General features: G+C 36.5%; 1 protein-coding gene across 5 annotated transcripts in view; it reads left to right on the forward strand.

Moving 5' to 3' along the window:
• ODR4 (odr-4 GPCR localization factor homolog) overlaps window positions 1-19,778 on the forward strand; it is a 109,119-nt gene that overhangs the window by 26,640 nt on the left and 62,701 nt on the right. For 3 of the 5 annotated variants that reach the window (XM_070768579.1, XM_070768580.1, XM_070768578.1), the window contains 2 exons: window positions 8,415-8,525; window positions 9,647-9,963. In XM_070768579.1, coding sequence (XP_070624680.1) covers window positions 8,415-8,525; window positions 9,647-9,714 — 179 coding nt within the window. In that variant the 3' untranslated portion in view covers window positions 9,715-9,963. Of the gene's footprint in view, window positions 1-871; window positions 952-8,414; window positions 8,526-9,646; window positions 9,964-19,778 lie in introns of those variants that run through there. The other 2 variants (XR_011560915.1, XR_011560914.1) reach the window with 2 other exon arrangements.

Raw genomic sequence — 19,778 nt, forward strand, 5'->3', positions numbered from 1 at the left:
CTTCAGACTATTTGCTGTTATTTTCCTGTCCCCTCCATATAATTGGGATGCCAAGCTAAAATGGGCAGGTCCAAAATTTAGATCAAGATTATTTTTACAGAACATAGATTTGCCATACTGAGTAATTGTGTAACACATTCTCTGTCTCTAACCATCACTTTCACATTTGATCTTGCATTTTAAAAGTCTTTTTTCTGTTTTGTTTTGCTCTGCTTGCTTTGTTTTTGTCTCTAGTGAGAGCAGAATATGAAAACATGTCTATAAATAAATGTATAAATATATACAGTCTTCCTGAAACATTTTTAAAAAATATGTGATGTAAGTATTACTTGCAGATATCCATAAATGTGTAGTATGTAGCCATTTTTTTATCAGTCTTGAAATCTCTGATATCATAGTATAAATTTCATATCATTCTTCTTTTGCTTGACTAATTCCCACCCCCTACAAGAGTTGGGTGATTGAGTCTTGCTGTTTCTATTGTGAATAAAGTAAGTGTTTAGTTGATGAATTTCTAATCTGTCAGTAAAGCCTCAGGCAGGTTGGAGATCACCTGACTTGTTTTTTCAACAGCTCCAGGGTCATATTAATCATGTGGAACAGTAAGTTTGTTTTAAAGCAAAACAAAAATAAAAACCTCTAAATTGCTAAGTACCAGATGTTAAAGCTGCAGGTGTGCTTCAGTCCCCTGAAAACTAATATTTTTAAAGGTATAACTATAGCATAGTCTCTGAATGATAAATTTTGAGGCAGATTGGTAGAAAAGTTTGCTACTTTGTGAAATATGTTTTTCTAGATGAGCAACTACACTGTTTCTGCCAACCGATCTTAGACTCATGAGGGCAGAGATTTTTGTTTGCCTTTGTTCTAGGTCACCTCTGATGTTGATAACTTGAGTAAGTTCCTTCTGAGTGCACAGATTCAACCAGCCATGGATTGCCTTGTACTGTTGTATGTATTTATTGAAAACAATCTGCATATAAGTGGACCTGTGCATTTCAAACCCACGTTGTTCAAATGGCAGCTGTACTGCTTCTTTTACTGAGGTCTTTCTTTAAGTTTAAACTGAGGGCAGTTGTCATGTTCTAAATATTTCAAAGCCAAGTACTCCCAAATGTCTTTAACTGTTATTATTACAGTCTCTAGACCTCATTTTTCTTCACCACCTTTCGCTGCTTTCGTGTTTAGCACTTTACTGAGAGTCTAGCCTAACGTAACATAGGTCCTCAGTAAATATTTGTTGACTGAACAGATTGTTGATTTTGTCAGTCCTACAGTTTGGGATCCAAAGATCAATAAGATACTGATCCTGTCTTCAAGGCGCTAAACAGCGTTTTTTAACTTGTGTGGATACTTTTACGTGCTCATGTAACAGCTCAGACTGCCTGGATTCCTCCATTATGTTTAATTATAGTCTTATGCTGCTTCGTTGCCTTATTTTCCATTCTTATAATTATTGATGAGTATCAGTTGCATGTTTAATGATGTTAATCTTTCACATAAGACTGTAGGATTCTTGAGAGTAAGTGTTGCTCTGAGTTCCATGCCTAAAGCATGATAGGTATTCATAAATATCTGTTACTAACTGAATGACATAGACTGAATAGGTCAATTTTGAAAACTGTAGCACATCTTTTTTCATACTTGCTGCTACTGCTGCTAAGTCACTTCAGTCGTGTCCGACTCTGTGCGACCCCATAGATGGCAGCCCAGGCTCCCCCGTCCCTGGGATTCTCCAGGCAAGAACACTGGAGTGGGTTGCCATTTCCTTCTCCAATGTATGAAAGTGAAAAGTGAAAGTGAAGTAGCGACCCCATGGACTGCAGCCTTACTGTATGCTTAAAAAGTTGTAAGCATATGCCTATCTAGATAGAAGGTTTTTAAAGTTTGTGTAGTGTGCTACACTGAACAGGATGATGATTTTAAAAGGATATAATATCATAGCTCTATGGCTTAATAGTTTAGAGTGTTTTAAGGGAAGTAGAACATTAAAATGTGACAACATGTAACACTTAACTGTTGCCCCATAAATGTTAATTTTATTTTATAGCATTTAGTATGTCTATTTATTAGATATTTATTAGGCATTTGCTCTGTTCAAGGCAGTGTTATAGGTGACAAATCAAAGGTCAGATTCGTGTCCTCAAGAAGCCTGTAATCTGACTTGAAATAGAATTGTATGCTTTATTAATTATGTGGGGCATGTAGTAAGGTCCTAAGAGTAACGAAGAACTCAAGAACATCAAGATTACTGACAGGACTTTAGGGTCTCCAAATCACTGGATGTAATCAGTGTAATCAATGTAATAATTCAGTCAGAAAAAATACTTTGATGACAGGTGAGCAGTAACTTGTAATCTGTGGTGACAAAGGTTTGACATTAGTGTTTTCAAGTTTTAGTAAATTCTTTTGTTTTTTTCATTCTTTATTATTACTACTTTTATGTTTTGCTTTAACTAGTGGTCAGTTCTATAATAGGAGAATGAACAGGGAATCATCAGAACATTTAGCACAGGAACTATCCCTATAAGTGATTCAGAGAAAGCTTCAGAGCAGGTGACTCGAGTTCATTTTGAAGGATGAATACAGTAAAAGCGACTCTAAGCTTTTTAGGAATTAAACATTTGGATCAGATGTATTGTGACCAAAAATAAGACTTGTGTATTATTTTTGCTTTATCAGGTATTTGTTGAATTAGAAGGAATTAATTATTTAGAAGCAAAATACATTCCAAATTATGGAACAGGGTAAAAACATAAACATTTTAATAGAAAAATTAAGTGCTTTTACATGAACATTCTATTAGTTTAGAATTATCTTCACTTTTGCATTTACTCATTCATTCATTTATTTATTCAAAAATACTGGATGCATAATTTTACCAGTTGCACATCTGAGTCCAGATCTGCCAGTTACAGCTTCAGTTCAGTTCAGTCACTCAGTCATGTCCGACTCTGCAACCCCATGGACTGCAGCAAGCCAGGCTTCCCTGTCCATCACCAACTCTGGAGTTTGCTCAAATTCATGTCCATCGAGTAGGTGATGCCATACAGCCATCTCATCCTCTGTTGTCCCCTTCTCCTCCTGCCTTCAATCTTTCCCAGCATGAGGGTCTTTTCTAAGGAGTCAGTTCTTCACATCAGGTGGCCAAAGTATTGGAGTTTCAGCTTCAGCATCAGTCCTTCCAATGAATATTCAGAACTGATTTCCTTCAGGATTGACTGGTTGGATCTCCTTGCAGTCCAAGGACTCTCAAGAGTCTTCTCCAACACCGCAGTTCAAAAGCATCAATTCTTTGGTGCTCAGCTTTCTTTATAGTCCAACTCTCACATCCATACTGGAAAAACCATAGCTTTCACTAGTTGACAAAGTAATGTCTCTGCTTTTTAATACGCTGTTTAGGTTGGTCACAGCTTTTCTTCCAAGGAGCAAGCATCTTTTAATTTCATGGCTACAGTCACCATCTGCACTGATTTTGGAACCCCACAAAATAAAGTCTCTCATTGTTTCCATTGTTTCCCCATCTATTTGCCAAGAAGTGATGGGACCAGGTGCTGTGATTTTTTTTTTTTTTTTTGAATGTTGAGTTTTAAGCCAACTTTTTCACCCTTCTCTTCCACTTTCATCAAGAGGCTCTTTAATTCTTCACTTTCTCCCATAAGGTTGGTGTCTTCTGTGTACCTGAGGTTATTTATATTTTCCCGGCTATCTTGAAGCACACTTACAGCTGTGTAACCTTAAACAAGTCCCCTTTGAACCCCACGTTCTCTTGGGTTGGTATTAGAATTTACTAAAAATGTTAGGGGGAATATATTCTGAACAGAAAGAGATATATAAATGTAACATGATACTTACTAGAATTATTATAAAATGTTTAAATTATGTACCTTCTGAATTATAATTAAAGTCAATAATATTAAAGTATGAGATTAATGTTATATAGCGTGAATATATTTTCCTAATTATTTGAAATTAGAGTTTCCATGGAAAATCATGCAAAGTAGAGCTCAAATGTTCAAATTAGAGATTGAAATCAATGACTGTACATTTATGATTGTTAAACTTGTTGTAAGTATCTAGCTTTAGTCTCAGTATTTGATGTTATTTGCTTATTTAATTATTCTATTCTATAATACAGTTGCCAAGTAGTTGCTATGTTTAAAATACATATTTTGCCAGTAAGTATTTTAAAATAACTTAAGGGATGAAGAGCAATTTGTTTGTCAAAATGACTCACTTAAGGTGAGGAATAACTGGGTTTAAAATTTCTTAAATGTATTAGTCATCTCCTAGTAGATATTAACTTAATAATTCAGATGTACTTTATGCATAGTATCAGCTAAAAATTTAGAGACACACCTTTAAAATCTGGTGGAACCCGTCTTTGCTAATTCTGTCTTGGTATCAGAGGTGAAATTGATTTTTGTTGTTTGGTTAAACATTGATAATAAAGGAAAACAAGTAATGCTGAAGATGTATTTTCATGGCTAAATCACTGAGTAATGAAACCTCATTAACTTAGGAGTTAGGGATCTGGACGATCAAAGACGACAGCTAAGAGTTTAAGTTCTAACGTTTCTTTTTAACTTTCTTCTAAATAGTCCTACCTGTCAGCAGCTTGGAATGAAATTGAATATATCTACAACTTAGCATGTATTCATCATGTCCTTATTTTCTCTTTTGTTGACAGTTGCTTAAGAAAGATTGCTTTCTCACATGAATAATTTGAATTTGTCTGCAGTTAAAATTACCTGGTTTTAAGAAATGGTTAAGGTCTAATTTCCTTTTGAAAAACATGTTGTTTGCATTTAAGATAGCAGCACTAAGGTGTTGGTAAAACTACAGTGCCTGAGATTTTAATTAAATCCTATATGCCCTCATAGGGACCTCCCTGGTGCTCCAGTGGTTAAGAAAGACTTCATGCTTCCACTGCTGGGGTCATGAGCTCAGGCACTGGTCAGGGAACTCAGATTCTGCATGCTGCACAGTACATCCAAAAAATAAAATAAACGTGTATTAAAAACAATTCTACATGCCCACACCAAAAACAGACACAAATTGTTATGATAAGGATTTATTCACTCTTGAAAAATGCTCTTCTTTAGTAAAACTGTCTCAGATTTGTATCAAATCAATATAATTTTGTATGACATTTAAAAATGAATATAGAGCAATGGAATGTCTTTTAAAGAGATATTAATTGTTTATACAAAGGATTTGACTTCTTTGAGCATTATGTTCACATATAACTATTCAGTATTAAAGGTGTAAATAATGTCATGAAAAATAAAGCCATTTTTGTGCTCTTTATAAATACTGAAGTAAAAAAGTAAAAAAAAAAGTCTCTAGCATATAAGTTAAAAGAGTGCACTTAATACTTCATCCATTATTTGTGTTTGTATCTGAGGTAAAGATTTTAATGGCCCAAAGAAAAGCTTTAAGCAGTGATATTTGCTAATAGAAAAGCCAAAGGTGTGTGTATGTTTTTAAAATAAATAAAATTGTACTTGCATTCGACTTTTAGACCTATGGATGAAGTTAGAGAAGCTTTTAAGCTGGTGAGCTAATGTAGTCTAGGAGTAAAGTGTTATGGCGATAACTGGGAGCTATAGAAATATAGAAGACTGAATAAATCTGGAGAAAGTTCATAAGAACAATTTGTTGGTCTTTGTGACTGATCTGATATGGGAGTAGAACAAAAGAGAAAAATGTTTTGTGTTTAGTCATATGCTCAAAGAGGGGAAAAAAGAGTGGTTGTGCCCTTGATTCTAATAAGGTGTGGCTACTGAGGATTATTTCTCAACATGACAAACTGTTCTTCATGAGAAATTGATGAGAAGCAAGCAATTTTTTTAATCCATTTTAGTATCATAGATAATTATTTCAATAATTTTATGTGTCATCCTTGTAAGCACAGCCTCATGGATGTGCATACAGTATCAGTTCAGTTCAGTTGCTCAGTTGTGTCCGACTCTTTGCGACCCCATGAACCACAGCACACCAGGCCTCCCTGTCCATCACCAACTCCCAGAGTCCACCCAAACCCATGTCCATTGAGTCTGTGATGCCATCCAACCGTCTCATCCTCTGTCGTCCCCTTCTTCTCCTGCCTTCAATCTTTCCCAGCATCAGGGTCTTTTCAAATGACTCAGCTCTTCACATCAGGTGGCCAAAGTATTGGAGTTTCAGCTTCAACATCAGTCCTTCCAATGAACACCCAGGACTGATCTCCTTTAGGATTGACTGATTGGATCTCTTTGCAGTCCAAGGGACTCAAGAGTCTTCTCCAACACCACAGTTCAAAAGCATCAGTTCTTTTGCGCTCAGCTTTCTTTATAATCCAACTCTCACATCCGTACATGACTACTAGAAAAACCATAGCCTTGACTAGATGGACCTTTGCTGGCAAAGTAATGTCTCTGCTTTTGAATATGTTCTCTAGGTTGGTCATAACTTTCTTTCCAAGGAGTAAGCGTCTTTTAATTTCATGGCTGCAGTCACCATCTGCAGTGATTTTGGAGCCCAGAAAAATAAAGTCAGCCACTGTTTCCACTGTTTCCCCATCTATCTGCTGTGAAGTGATGGGACTGGATGCCATGATCTTAGTTTTCTGAATGTTGAGCTTTAAGCCAACTTTTTCACTCTCCTCTTTTACTTTCATCAAGAGGCTATTTAGCTCCTCTTCACTTTCTGCCATAAGGGTGGTGTCATCTGCATATATGAGGTTATTGATATTTCTCCCAGCAATCTTGATTCCAGCTTCTGCTTCCTCCAGCCCAGTGTTTCTCATTATGTACTCTGCATATAAGCACACAGTATATTGGGATACAAAAATGTCTATGAAAGATATTTCAAACCCAAGCAATAAGATATTTTACTTTGAATTTAAACAGTATTTACTGTTTCTCACTCTGCTATTCTCTAATCTTTGTAAATATTAATAAAGAGATCAATATGAAGTACAGTTGATCCCTGAGCAACATGGGGATTTAAGGGCACTGATCCTCCCACAGTCAAAAATCGCATGTAGCTTCACAGTATGGGCGGTACCTTGGGCTTCCCAGGTGGCGCTAATGGTAAAGAACCTGCTTGCCAGAGCAGGCAGACTTAAGAGACGTGGGTTTGATACCTGGTTGGGAAGATCCCCTGGATAAGGGCATGGCAACCCACTCCAGTGTTCTTACCTGGAGAATCCTATGGACAGAGGAACCTGGTGGGCTACGGTTCATGAGGTCACAAAGAGTCAGACATGTCTGAAGCGACTTAGCACACACGGGCAGTACTGCATCCATGGATTCAGCTGACCATGAATCATATATATTTAGTGGAAAAAAAAAAGTCACGTGTAATTAAATGGATCCATGCAGTTCAGACCTGTGTTATTTAAGGATCAACTGCAATTGCTTTCTCTAGAACAGCCCCCTGCTATCCCCTCTTGAGGCAAAGGAGGGAGGATGGCTCCGGGATCCACCCATGCTTCAGCCAGAGTAATTCTGCTTTCATCTGTTTCACTTACTGGGATTTCCTGTCACATACCGGGAATTCCTGCCTGATTTTTTAGCACTAGTTTAAAAATGAAAACCATTTGTCTGTGTGATCCCTAAGAATGTTTTCAGTTCAAAAACTTTTAGTCAGTTTTAAATAAATTCAGCTAGGCTAGCCCTCACAAATTATTGTCAGCATAATGAAGTAGGAAGAAAACTTGTACTTGAATCCTCATTCTGTTGCTTATGATGCTCACATATTCACTTAGTGTCCCAGATTTTATTTTTCAGCTGTAAATGAGATAATGTACATACTTTGCTTAACATGTAGTTGTTTTAAGGTCAAACTAGTGATCACATTTTGCTTATATATTACAAATTTCAGGTGATCTAACTTTTTATGTAAATATTTTAGGTATGTAAGGTCTGTCCCATGGACTGTGGTTTGGCCCACGGGTTAGTTTGCCAGTCCTTGCTTTTGTATTAATATATGATTGCTTAGAATGATTAATTGCCAGAACTATCAATAAGTATATTATAAATTAATTCTAGTTAAGAGAGAAGGTTACCCTGTCTGTGTAGTTTGATTTTTAGTATCAGTTTATCTCTACTATCATATGGTAATCAGATTATAATTTGTGGACATCATTCAGAACTAGCTCTGTGGCTCTTTGGCAATCAGTTATGAAAGTACATAAAGTATTTTAAAAGGTATATCAGTCTGATACATAGTCCATAAAATTTAGTTCACCTACACTCAATAAAGAGCAAATTGTTATTTTAAAATCAAGTTAAAAAAATAAAATTTTTAAAAAGTCAAGTTGAAGGAAAATGGAGCTCATTGTGTGTTTTTTATAGTGTTCTTCAAAGGTTATTTTTAAATGGTAATTATTCCCATCTTGCTTAGTATTTATTATTATCTTCTTGCAGCCTGTATAAGTTCCTCTATGGATACTGAAGCTTCATTGGACAACACAGATGATGAACAACCAAAACAGCCAATTAAAACTACAATAGTGTTGAAAATTCAGCAAAACATAGGTATTATATTTCTTCTATAACATTGAAAAGATGATATTTTGGATTTGTGTTTTCTTGTTACTATACAATTATTTTCATTTTGTTTTCTTAAAAGAGCTAGATTAAGCTAGTTATTGAGTACTGTGGAAAGTGGTGGAAAGATTTATAAATAAAGCATTGTCCCAAATGCTTTCAAAAATGACACTTCCTATTAAATGTTTTGGTGTTTTTAGAAGAAAATTATGTTGAGTTTTGGGGAACAACAAGTATAGCAGCGCCAATGTTTTCCAAATTGGTGTTCCCAGGATTGCAGTTATGAAAGGTTTTGATAGATATTCTATGAAGAGTCAAATTCAAATCTGAAAATTCTAACACGCTTTAATTTTAAAGTTTCTGAGAAGTATGGTGGTCACGTTACCATTTTTCAGTCTTAGTGATAAAAGAACATGTGACCTGTTGCTTAGTTAAGACTTTCGGCTGACTGAGAGTTAGAAGCCAGAAACTTCAGTTATTTTTCATGTCGCTTAACTCACTAGGTAAACTTAATTACCTAAATTTTTTGCACCTGTGTGTGTGTGTGTCTGGACTACTATGGTCAGTTTTTTGTTTTTTAACTTAAAATGCTCAGGGGAAAAATTAAAAATAAAATTTGCCAACATAAGCTTAATAATTTTTAGATTTTAGTTTCTTTGGTTTTTGATAGCTATATAAATGACTTTGCATTGTGATGTCTCTTTGGTTTAAGCTAAGTTGCATGAGATGGCATGGCTGAAATGTCAATATAAATATTTGTAGAAGCCTTTTAAAGTATGGGTTAGTTTGTCTCTTAGATTGTCTCTTAGATATGTATGAGTGCATTTGTGTATAAGAAAAGACACTTTTAAAAAAAGAAAAGACACTTTTATTTTAAGGGGTCAGTACCAGTCCAACCTTTGTAAAATATATTTTCAACTATTGCTATATTTTCCTCTAAGATTTTGCTGGCTTTCAGTGTCTGTATATGTGTATGCATATGCATTTGTGTCTCTGTATTGTTATTGTTGTTTAGCCCCATCAGTTACCTGCATTTCAAAGCCTAGGAGCAGTTAAGCCTTTCTTTTGCTCATTCCATTTCCATTTGTTTTGTGTTTGTTTCACTTTAGGTGTGATTGCAGCATTTGCAGTTGCAGCCCTTGCTGCGGGTATCTCCTTTCACTACTTCAGTGATTAGGTTGAGGCACAGAGAGCTTCCTGATCATCCAGAGAACAGTGACCAACAATTATGAATCTTAAAGATGCAAACAAGCCATCTGCATTTAAGACAACAGCAGCCAGATCTGCTGCCAGATTCCTGTTAGATGTGTTTCTGACTAAAATGAAATCACCAGCTGCCTTGTTTAGCCTTGCTTCTATAAATTATAGGTGGCTCAGGCTTCCAAGAATAAAGTTATACATCTAGATGTAAGTTGCACATAACAAATCGTTATTGTCTGTTTTTTAAAATGTTCGAAATAATGGTTTATTTTCATAGATTTTAGTTTTGTTGACCTGAACTACATATTGGTCAGGACATTGAAAATTTGAATAGTCAAGGAAGGGTGTCTGAGTATCTTAGTAATAGAATAATAAGAGAAATTTCTACAAGATGGGGCAACAACTTATTGGATAAGTTTGTACTTTTACACTCAGTTCCGAAATACTGATTGAGTTCCGATTGAGAGATAGAAACCTCTCCATACCTCTTTGAATGAGCAAGGATTGTCATAAATCATGAGCTTTCTCAGGTTATCTCAGGTATATCAGGTTAATATATATTAAATAAGACTTTTGCTTCCAGTAGTACTTTAGGTACTGCAGAACAACTAGATCTTGAATAAAATCTCCTTTGAATCCATTAATAGGCTCAAAGTAGGTAGAGGAAATCTGTAAGAACCATACTTCTATTTTCTATTTCCTGACAAAATGAATGCATTTTGATCTGTAAATTGTGACAACTCCATTAGGCCTAAGTTTGGCAGTAGTTGCCGGGATGACAAATACCAGTTGCAGCATTGCCGTATCCGTTCTCCTCAGACCAGAAACAAGGAGATAAATCTGAATCTGAGATGCCCCATCCAGGACAGCTGAAGTAGGCCTCAGTTTGCAATACCCTATAGTTCCTGGTAGAAACAAGATCTAGGCCCAAGATTCCCATAGATTAAGATAAAACAATACTATTTCATGACTGGAGATCACCAGGTACAAGTGGAAACTGGCTATTAATAGCATGAGGAAGAACCCGTAGAAATAAACTTTGGACTCACTTTTCCAAGGTCTTGTCATCAACACACATGAAGGATGGAACCACAGGCAGATCTGAAAAAGAAATGCAACTGCTAGATAAGAAATATATTACTTGCAATTAAAAAAAACCAAACATGTTGAATATGATATTAACTCAGCTGAATAGTCAATAAATAAACTGGAAGCTAGATACAAAGAAATTACCCAGTGTGCAGCAAGGAGAAAGAAGGTGCTAGAAAATAAATATTAAGGAGAAGGTAAGAGATGTTGAAGGAAAAATTATGAAGACTAGAAGTACCAGCAGGAGAGAATAGAGAGGATGAAGTGGCAATATTTGAAGAAGTAACAGAATTGTCCACGTTGGTTGGAAAAACACAAATTCATAAATTCAGGAAGCACAGTATATCCCAAGCATATATAGATGAAATCTAAGCCTAAACTCAATATATTATAACTGTGAGATATCAAACAAAAGATTCTTAAAGCAGTCAAAGTGAGGAGAAGATCATCGGTGAAGGCAAGACAGAACTTGAGAAGCCTTCTCGATAGCAACAGGGACTCCAAAGATGGTAGAATAGTGGCTGTAAAATTCTGAGAAAAAAAATTAGCAACTTGGAATTTGTATGTAGCAAACTTAAATAAAGCTACATTCAAATAAAAAGCAGATTTTACCATTAGTGGAACTTCATTACAGAAATTGCAAAAGGAGGATCTTCAGGAAGGAAAATGATTTCAAAAGGACAGTCTGAAATTAAAAAACTAGTAAGCAAATAAATGAAAAACATGTAAATCAAAAGTGTTTTTTGTATAAAACAATTGTAATGAAGTGTTTATAAGAAGCAAAATTGTAATTAAAACATTTTATGCAATATTAATGTGGACTTTTAAAATAGGATATAATTGAAAAACAGTAATAACTTATAAGATGGGAGGGGAGTGATTAGAATTAAAGTGTTCTGAAGTGTTTTATTATTCAGAAAATGGGTTAAGATACTATTTAACTTTGAAATTATGTCAAACATATATCATAAAATTTATAACTGTTAAAATAATAGATATGAAATGAACAGTTCCAAAGAAAAATTTAAATATGGAATAGGAAGACAAAAACTCAATACAAAAGGGAAAGAAATTAGGGGTGGGGGAGGGACAAAATTAGTAAGATAATAATGATAACAAGTCAGATAATGAAAATAACTATGGATAGGCTGCTGCTGCTGCTGAATAGGCTAAACCCAGTTAAAAACATTGATTCCATTTTTTTGAAAATCTGGTATAGGCTGGATTTTTTAAAGGATGAAAAAGATGGGCAAATAGCAAAAGAAAATATATGTAGCTTTGGTGCTATCAAATCAAAATTAAACTTTATGATAATATTATTAAAGATGGAGAAAACCTCTAAATAATGGTAAGAGGATCAATTCATTAGAAATATATATATAATTTTAAATCTCTATATGCTTAATAAAATGGTCTCAAAATGTGTAATGCATGCGTGCTAAGTCACTTCAGTCATGTCCAACTTTTTGCGACCTTGGGTGGTAGCCCTCCAGTCTCCTCTGTCCTTGGGATTCTCCAGGCAAGAACGCTGGAGTGTGTTGCCTCCAGCGGATCTCCGGACCCAGATATCGAACCCGCGTCTCTTATGTCTCCTGCGTTGGCAGGCAGGCTCCTTACCACTAGTGCCACCTGGGAAGCCCAGGCTGAAGCCACAGATGGAGCAGAAATCAGAAATTTTAACAGCGCTCAGTTACTAACAACTCAGACCAAAAAAAATGAAGACATAGATTTTAATAATGCAGTTAACAGTATTGATTTGATGACCACATTTAGAATGATCAACAGAGGACATTCTTCTTAAGCATTGTGTTTTAGCAAGAATTGGCCATTATTAGCCATGAAGTAAGTTACAATAAGTTTCATGAAGTTGGTATTAAATGAATAGAGATAAATTAGAAGTTGGTTATTTTAAAAACTAATAAAAGTTATTTCTTAATCTTGGTTTTACAAGATTAAAAAAGCTTCATAGATGAAAGAAAAAAACATACTTAGAACCTAATTCTGTGTTACATTTGGAAACACTGGGTGACGCACCAGAAAGTGCACTTAGAGGAAAATGATCTTAAATGCTTAAAGGCTAAGTGTATAACTTAGGAAAAGGTTGACAGAATAAACACAGTATAAAGCAGGAAGACACAGGAAAAGGGAGGAAATCAATGAGTTAGAAAACATAGAATCACCATGTCAATGTTGTTTTCATGACAAAACAGATGGATGTATTTGAGTGAGAAGAAGACAAGTCTAAACAACATAAAGATTGAAAATGGGGTCTTAACCTATAGCAGAGATGAAAATGATAGATTACCAGGAGCATTTCTAATGTGTTTGAAAATTTAGACAAAATAGACCAAGGTCTAGGAAAGTATCTTTCCCTTAAATTGGCTGAAGAAATAGACAAGCTATGTACTACTTACTCAATAGTATTGAATAGAAAATACTTTTAAAATTTTTGATAAAGAACATCCAAATGTTTTACTTCCCTTTCGAAGACTGTGCTATTTGAACGTTTCATGCAAACTCAATAGATAATGAGGGAATACTCTTCAGCTTAATTTACAAGGCCCATGTAGTTTTTATTGATACTAGAATCAGACATTTGGTAGGAAAAAAGAAAATTGCAGACTTACAGCACTTATTAACACAGATCTGAAAGTCAAAAGCATTACTGATAAACTGAATTCAACATTATATAAAAAGGATAATGCATCATGATGAAGTTGTATACATTAAAAATCAGGAACATGACAAGGATGCCTATTATCACACAATTTCTATTCATCATTGTCCTGTAAGAAAAAGAGCAAAAGAGAAATGGCATTTTAAGAGGGTGTGACTAAACATATGAAAAGATGTTTAATTTCAAGTGATCAACTAATTAAAAGACCACGATGAATACTATTTTACATCCAATAGATGGAAAAATTAAGAAATACGACAGTACTGATGAAGAAGATGCACATCAAGAAGATTTCTAAAGGTGGGGTTGTAAACTGGTACACTTTGGAAAGCAATTGGACATCATCTTGTATAATTAAGCATTCATGTATTCTAAAACCTAACCATTCTACTCCTGCATGTATGTATACCTTAGATTCGTGCATATGTGCGCAAGAGTACATGTGTGGGAATGTTAAGGCAGCTCTGTAGCCACCACTGACAAGAAAATAAACAGTTGTAGGTTTTGTAATTTTATTTAGCAGTGAGAATGACCTGAGAATAAAGGGATGATTAAATAAAGCAAGCCTTAGAAGCCTACGTAAAGTTTTTATAAAGCTTAGAAACAAATCTAAGCTATATTATTTTGGAATACATATATTTGTATAAAAGCTTTTTTTTTTTTTTTTTAAAGTAAAAGAGCTCAACATTCAGAAAACAAAGATCATGGCATCTGGTCCCATTACTTCAAGGCAAATAGATGGAGAAACAGTGGCAGACTTACTTTTTTGGGCTCCAAAATCGCTGCAGATGGTGATTGCAGCCATGAAATTAAAAGACGCTTACTCCTTGGGAGAAAAGTTATGACCAAACTAGACAGCATATTAAAAAGCAGAGATGTTACTTTGCCAACAAAGGTCCGTCTAGTCAAGGCTACAGTTTTTCCAGTAGTTATGTATGGATATGAGAGTTGGATTATAAAGAAAGCTGAGCACCAAAGAATTGATGTTTTTGAACTGTGTTGTTGGAGAAGACTCTTGAGAGTCCCTTGGACTGCAAGGAGATCCAACCAGTCAATCCTAAAGGAAATCAGTCCTGAATATTCATTGGAAGGACTGATGTTGAAGCTGAAACTGCAATACTTTGACCACCCAATGCGAAGAGCTGACTCATTTGAAAAGAACCTGATGCTGGGAAAGATTGAAGGCGAGAGGTGAGGGGGATGACAGGATGAGATGGTTGGATGGCATCGCTGATTCAGTGGGCATGAGTTTGGGTAAACTCCGGGAGTTGGTGATGGACAGGGAGGACTGGCGTGCTGTAGTCCATGGGATTGCAGAGAGTCAGACATGACTGAGAGACTGAACTGAACTGAACTGAAAGGAGCATGTAGTAAGAATTCATGGTTACCATTTCAGAGTGAGAGTGAAGCAAAATAGAAAGATGAGAAGGGACAAATGAACCAATTAGACAATATTGGTGATGCTTTAGTTCTTGGTTGAAATGAGCTTTTTTAATTGAAGTATATATGATTGATTAGTGTTATGTTAAATTCTGCTGTAAAGCAAAGTGACTCAGTTATATACATGTATACATTCTTTTTTAATATTTTTTTCCATTATGGCTTATCCCAGGAGATTATATATAGTTCCCTGGGCTATACAGTAGGACCTTATTATCTATCCATTCTAAGTGTAATAGTTTGTATCTATCTCCTAACCAAACTTCCAGTCCGTCACTCACTCCCTTCCCCGCCATGGCAAACACATCTGTTCTCTGTGAGTCTGTTTCTATCCTGTGAGTCTTGTTTCTGTCTGTGGTCTGTGCCATAATTTAGATTTCACATGTAAGTGATATTATATGGTATTTGTCTTTCTGAATGACTTCACTGAGTATGATAATCTCTAGTTGCATCCATGTTGCTGCAAATGGCATTATCTTTTTTATGGCTGAATAATATTGCATTGTAAATATGCACTGCATCTTTATCCATTTATCTGTTGATGGACATTTAGCTTATTTCCATGTCTTGGCTATTGTGAATAGTGCTGCTATGAACATAGGGGTGAATGTATCTTTTTGAATTATTCTTTTGTCTGGGTATATGCCCAGAAGGGGATTGCTGGATCATATTGCAACTCTACTTTTAGTTTTTGAGGAACTTCATACTGTTTTCCATAGTGGCTGAACCAACTTACATTCTCACCAACACTGTAGTGGGGTTCTGTTTTCTGCACACCCTCTCCAGCATTTGTTACTTGTAGACTTTTTAATGATGGGCATTCTGACTGGTGTGAGGTGTAGTTAGGTTATTGTAGTTTAGATTTGCATTTCTCTATTAGTGATGTTGAACATCTTTTCATGTGCCTACTGGCCACCTCTTTGTCTTCTTTGGAGAAATATCTGTTCAAGTCTCTACCCATTTTTTTGATTGGGTTTGTTTTGTTGAGTTTTGTGAGCTGTTTGCATATATTTGGAGATTAAGCCTTTCTTAGTCATATCATTTGCAAATATTTTCTCCCACTCCTTAAGTTGTCTTTTCATTTTTTTTTTCTTTTTCTGGCTTTCTTTGCTATGCAAAAGCTTGTAAGTTTGATTAGGTCATATGTATTTATTTTTTGAAATGAGTTTCTTGATCATTTTATATCCTTAATGATGTTAGCACATGTGTTGCTTTGATTGTTTATTACTAACAAACCATCCCTAAACGTAATTGACTTGAAACAATAACCATTTCATTTTTCAAATAATTCTGAGTTGACAGGTATCATTGGCTGATTCTGCTCTAAATGGTGTCTAGAGCTGTGCATGGGATTTTCCAGGCAAAAATACTGGAATGGGTTTCCATTTCCTTCTCCAAGGAATCTTCCTGACCCAGGGGTCGAACCTAGATCTCCTGCATTGGCAAGTACATTCTTTACTATTGAGCCACCAAGGAAACCCCGGTACAGTAGTACAGTATTTGTTTTTATTTAGTCACTAAGTTGTGTCTGACTCTTTTATGACCCCATGAATTGTAGCCTGCCAGGCTCCTGTTTTTCAGTACTTCCCAGGGGACGCAGTGGTAAAAAAAAAAAAATCTGTCTGCCAATGCAGAAGATGCAAGAGATGTGGGGTTAATCCCTGAGCTGGGAAGATCCTCTGGAGTAGGAAATGGCAGCCCGCTCCAGTATTTTTGCTTGGAAAATTCCATGGACAGAGGAGCCTGGCAGGCGACAGTCCATGGGGTCATAAAGAGTCAGACACAACTGGGCACACGCATGCACACACATACACACATACACACACACAAAATTTTCTAGGAGGCTGATCAGGCTTGAAACATCCAAAATAATTTATTCACATGATTGGCTATTGATGCTGGCTGTTTCTTGGGTACTCAACTCTCCCACTTCAATTCTCCACACAGCTGTAGTTCTGTCATGATGGCTGGATTTCTTCCTATCATGATGGCCGGACTTCTTCCTATCATGATGGCCGGAATCTAAGCAGTAGCATCCCAACTGAGAGTTCCAAGAAAAGTAGAAGCTGTAGGTTCTCTTGAGGTCTTGGCTTGGAAGTCTCAGAACATCACTTTCTCTACATTGTATTTCTCTATATTGTATTGTTCAGAAAACTAATCTACAGGACAAGCCTGGATTAAAGGGGAAAAGGAAGAAGAAATTTTACCTCTCAGTGGTTATATATATGCAAGAAGAAAAAGGCTTGATGGCAGCCATCTTTGGAAATTAGTTACCATAATATACCCGTGGCTATAGCAGTTCATGTTCCTGACATGTGGAAAATGCGTTCACCACTTCCTCAAACACCGTAAGATTCAGGCTCAAGGCTCATAATTTTGTCTTCTGAATCAGTTTCAGGTATACATGAGCAACCATTGCTGCAGTTTCAATCTAAAGATTGGAGAAGGAAATGGCAACCCACTCCAGTATTCTTGCCTGGAGAATCCCAGGGACAGAGGAGCCTGGTGGGCTGCCGTCTATGGGGTCCCACAGAGTCGGACACAACTGATAAGATTTTGCAGCAGCAGCAATCTAAAGATGCACGAACTAAAGAACCAACTTTTCTGCCCCCGCTCATCCGGCATACACTGGCAAGACAGGCAGTTGACACTCTTGTTCAAAAAGAAGGGAAATTGGAGTACAGCGCAGTAAATGCCCCATAGTAATTCTGAAAGAAGGGAAATTGGAGTACAGCGCAGTAAATGCCCCATAGTAATTCTGAACTTAAGTTGGGCATATGTCTAATTCATCATGTTCTGTGAGCAGAGAATGTGTGTCACTTAGGACCTAATTCTAATCCCTTGGGAGTGATTTTCAAAATTGTGGCTCTATTCTGAGGCCTTTTCCATGAGACATAGCAAATGTTTGGAGCTGAGAAGCTTTCTCAACTTGCTCCCTATTCTTAAAGGTTTAAGGCTCAGAAGCCTCTTTTTATTTTGAACCATCTCTCCCTTTAAGACTAAACTGATGTAATTCCTTTAAAAATACCTTTTATTCACTGTGAAGCAAATTATCCATTCCATTATATAAAAGGCATGCCCACGAATCTGTTCAAGATGGACATTGCTGGGGTCCAGCCCCAGCAGGATCCAGGGGTACCCTCAGGATGACGGCTTAGGCGATAAGGATAGCAAAGCGGAGAGCAGGGCTTGATGTTCCTTGATAAACACAGAAAGCCAATAAAGCTCCTGTGTTCCAAGGAGTCATCCTGAAAGAAGAACAGAGAGAGAAAAGGAGGGAAAAGGAAAAAAAGAACGACACGGGGAGACCCAGATTCGGTGAGCGAGGCCCATAACTTTATTTTCAAAAGGAACTTTTATACCTTGACTTGTACATAGAGGGAAATGAAAGATGCAAAGTCATACAGAGTCAGCCCAAACATTACATCCGTTTTGTCTTTATCGAAACCAGGATTTTTTCTGCATACCTTTCCCATAAACAATGTTGTGTACATTATCTTCTGGCCTTGGAGGCCTGTGGACATTTTATGACCCTTTTTTGATAAAGGCTGTTCAACCAGAAAACTTGTTTTCCCTTAAAGTGTTTCCTCTTTATTTCTCCCAGCCTCAGAAAGTACTAAACAGAGTTACATTCTCAGGGAGCAAAGGTGCAGTAAGTTACAACAAAGAAAGAACCAATTAGCTCAAAGGTCTGATGTGGTTAATTCCAAAGCTGCTACTTGTTTTTCTTACATTCCAACTATGTTAACCAATGCACTCCCAGGTGCACAATGGATAAGGGATATGGGAACCTGGCAGCAAGCATTGGCCCAATAATGAAGCCCTTTACCAGTACTATCTATTCTAATAATTTTTCATCCCTTAAAGGACTCTATGCTCATTAGGACTTTTAGAATGTTTTGGCTTCCTGTGCCTTTCAAGGTTGGGGAGTTGTGAACAATCATGTGTGTTAATTGCAAGAGTATGGATAAACCTGTCAGTCAAGCTAGAAAGCCATCAGAGGGGTTAAAATAGAAATATTCCTTTCATGCCCAAGAGACTTATTAACTAAAGCCCTAAGTTGACTTTTTCCAGAGAAAGGTGGTCAGGGATAGCCCCCTGTTAATGTCAGAAGAGTTCGTCAAAGGCACAAAATAGTAAGACAGATTCTGGTTTTGGGGTAGATGCTCGAGCAGATTCAGGGGGTCCCTCGAGGCCTGATCTGCCTTTGCCTGTCAGGTCTCTTCCACATGACCTTTGTCATGGGTGGGATCTCCCGTGGTGGCTCCCAGCAGGACATCTCTCTCTCCTCTGAGCTGAGATTCAGGGCACTGAAGGACAATACCCTTGAAAATCTTAGATACCTGTTGTCTAGCTTAAGGGACTACAGTCTGTGCTCATATGATTCTTAGAAGTCTTTTTGTTTGCCTAAGAGATCTATGAGTTACTGGCTTAAATATTTCCAAAGTCTTAAAGGTTATTATAGCTGCACCCTTGATGCCATGTTTCACTAGCAGTTCCCTGGCTTTGATCTTTGCCCACAGGGCATTTCCTTCTTGAGAAACTCTTGCTATCTGGACAAGGTGTTCTGGGCCCTTTCTGTTTTTTATAAAATTTTCTCCGAAACTGAAGTTTCTTATTTAGTTCATCTCTTTCTTCTCATATTTGATCATGGCCAGTTAAAAGAAATCAGTTGGCATTTTCAGTATTCTGCCTGGAAATCTCCTCAGCAAGATTTACAAGTTTATTAGGTTACTTCTCCTTAGCAATTTTCACAAGTTTATTAGTTCTATATTTCACATTATTGCAGGGGAAGTGCTGCCTTTCACAAGGGCTGTCATTTAATGACAGTTTCC

This window comes from Bos indicus, chromosome 16 (assembly GCF_029378745.1).
Source record: "Bos indicus isolate NIAB-ARS_2022 breed Sahiwal x Tharparkar chromosome 16, NIAB-ARS_B.indTharparkar_mat_pri_1.0, whole genome shotgun sequence".
Lineage (NCBI taxonomy): Eukaryota > Metazoa > Chordata > Mammalia > Artiodactyla > Bovidae > Bos > Bos indicus.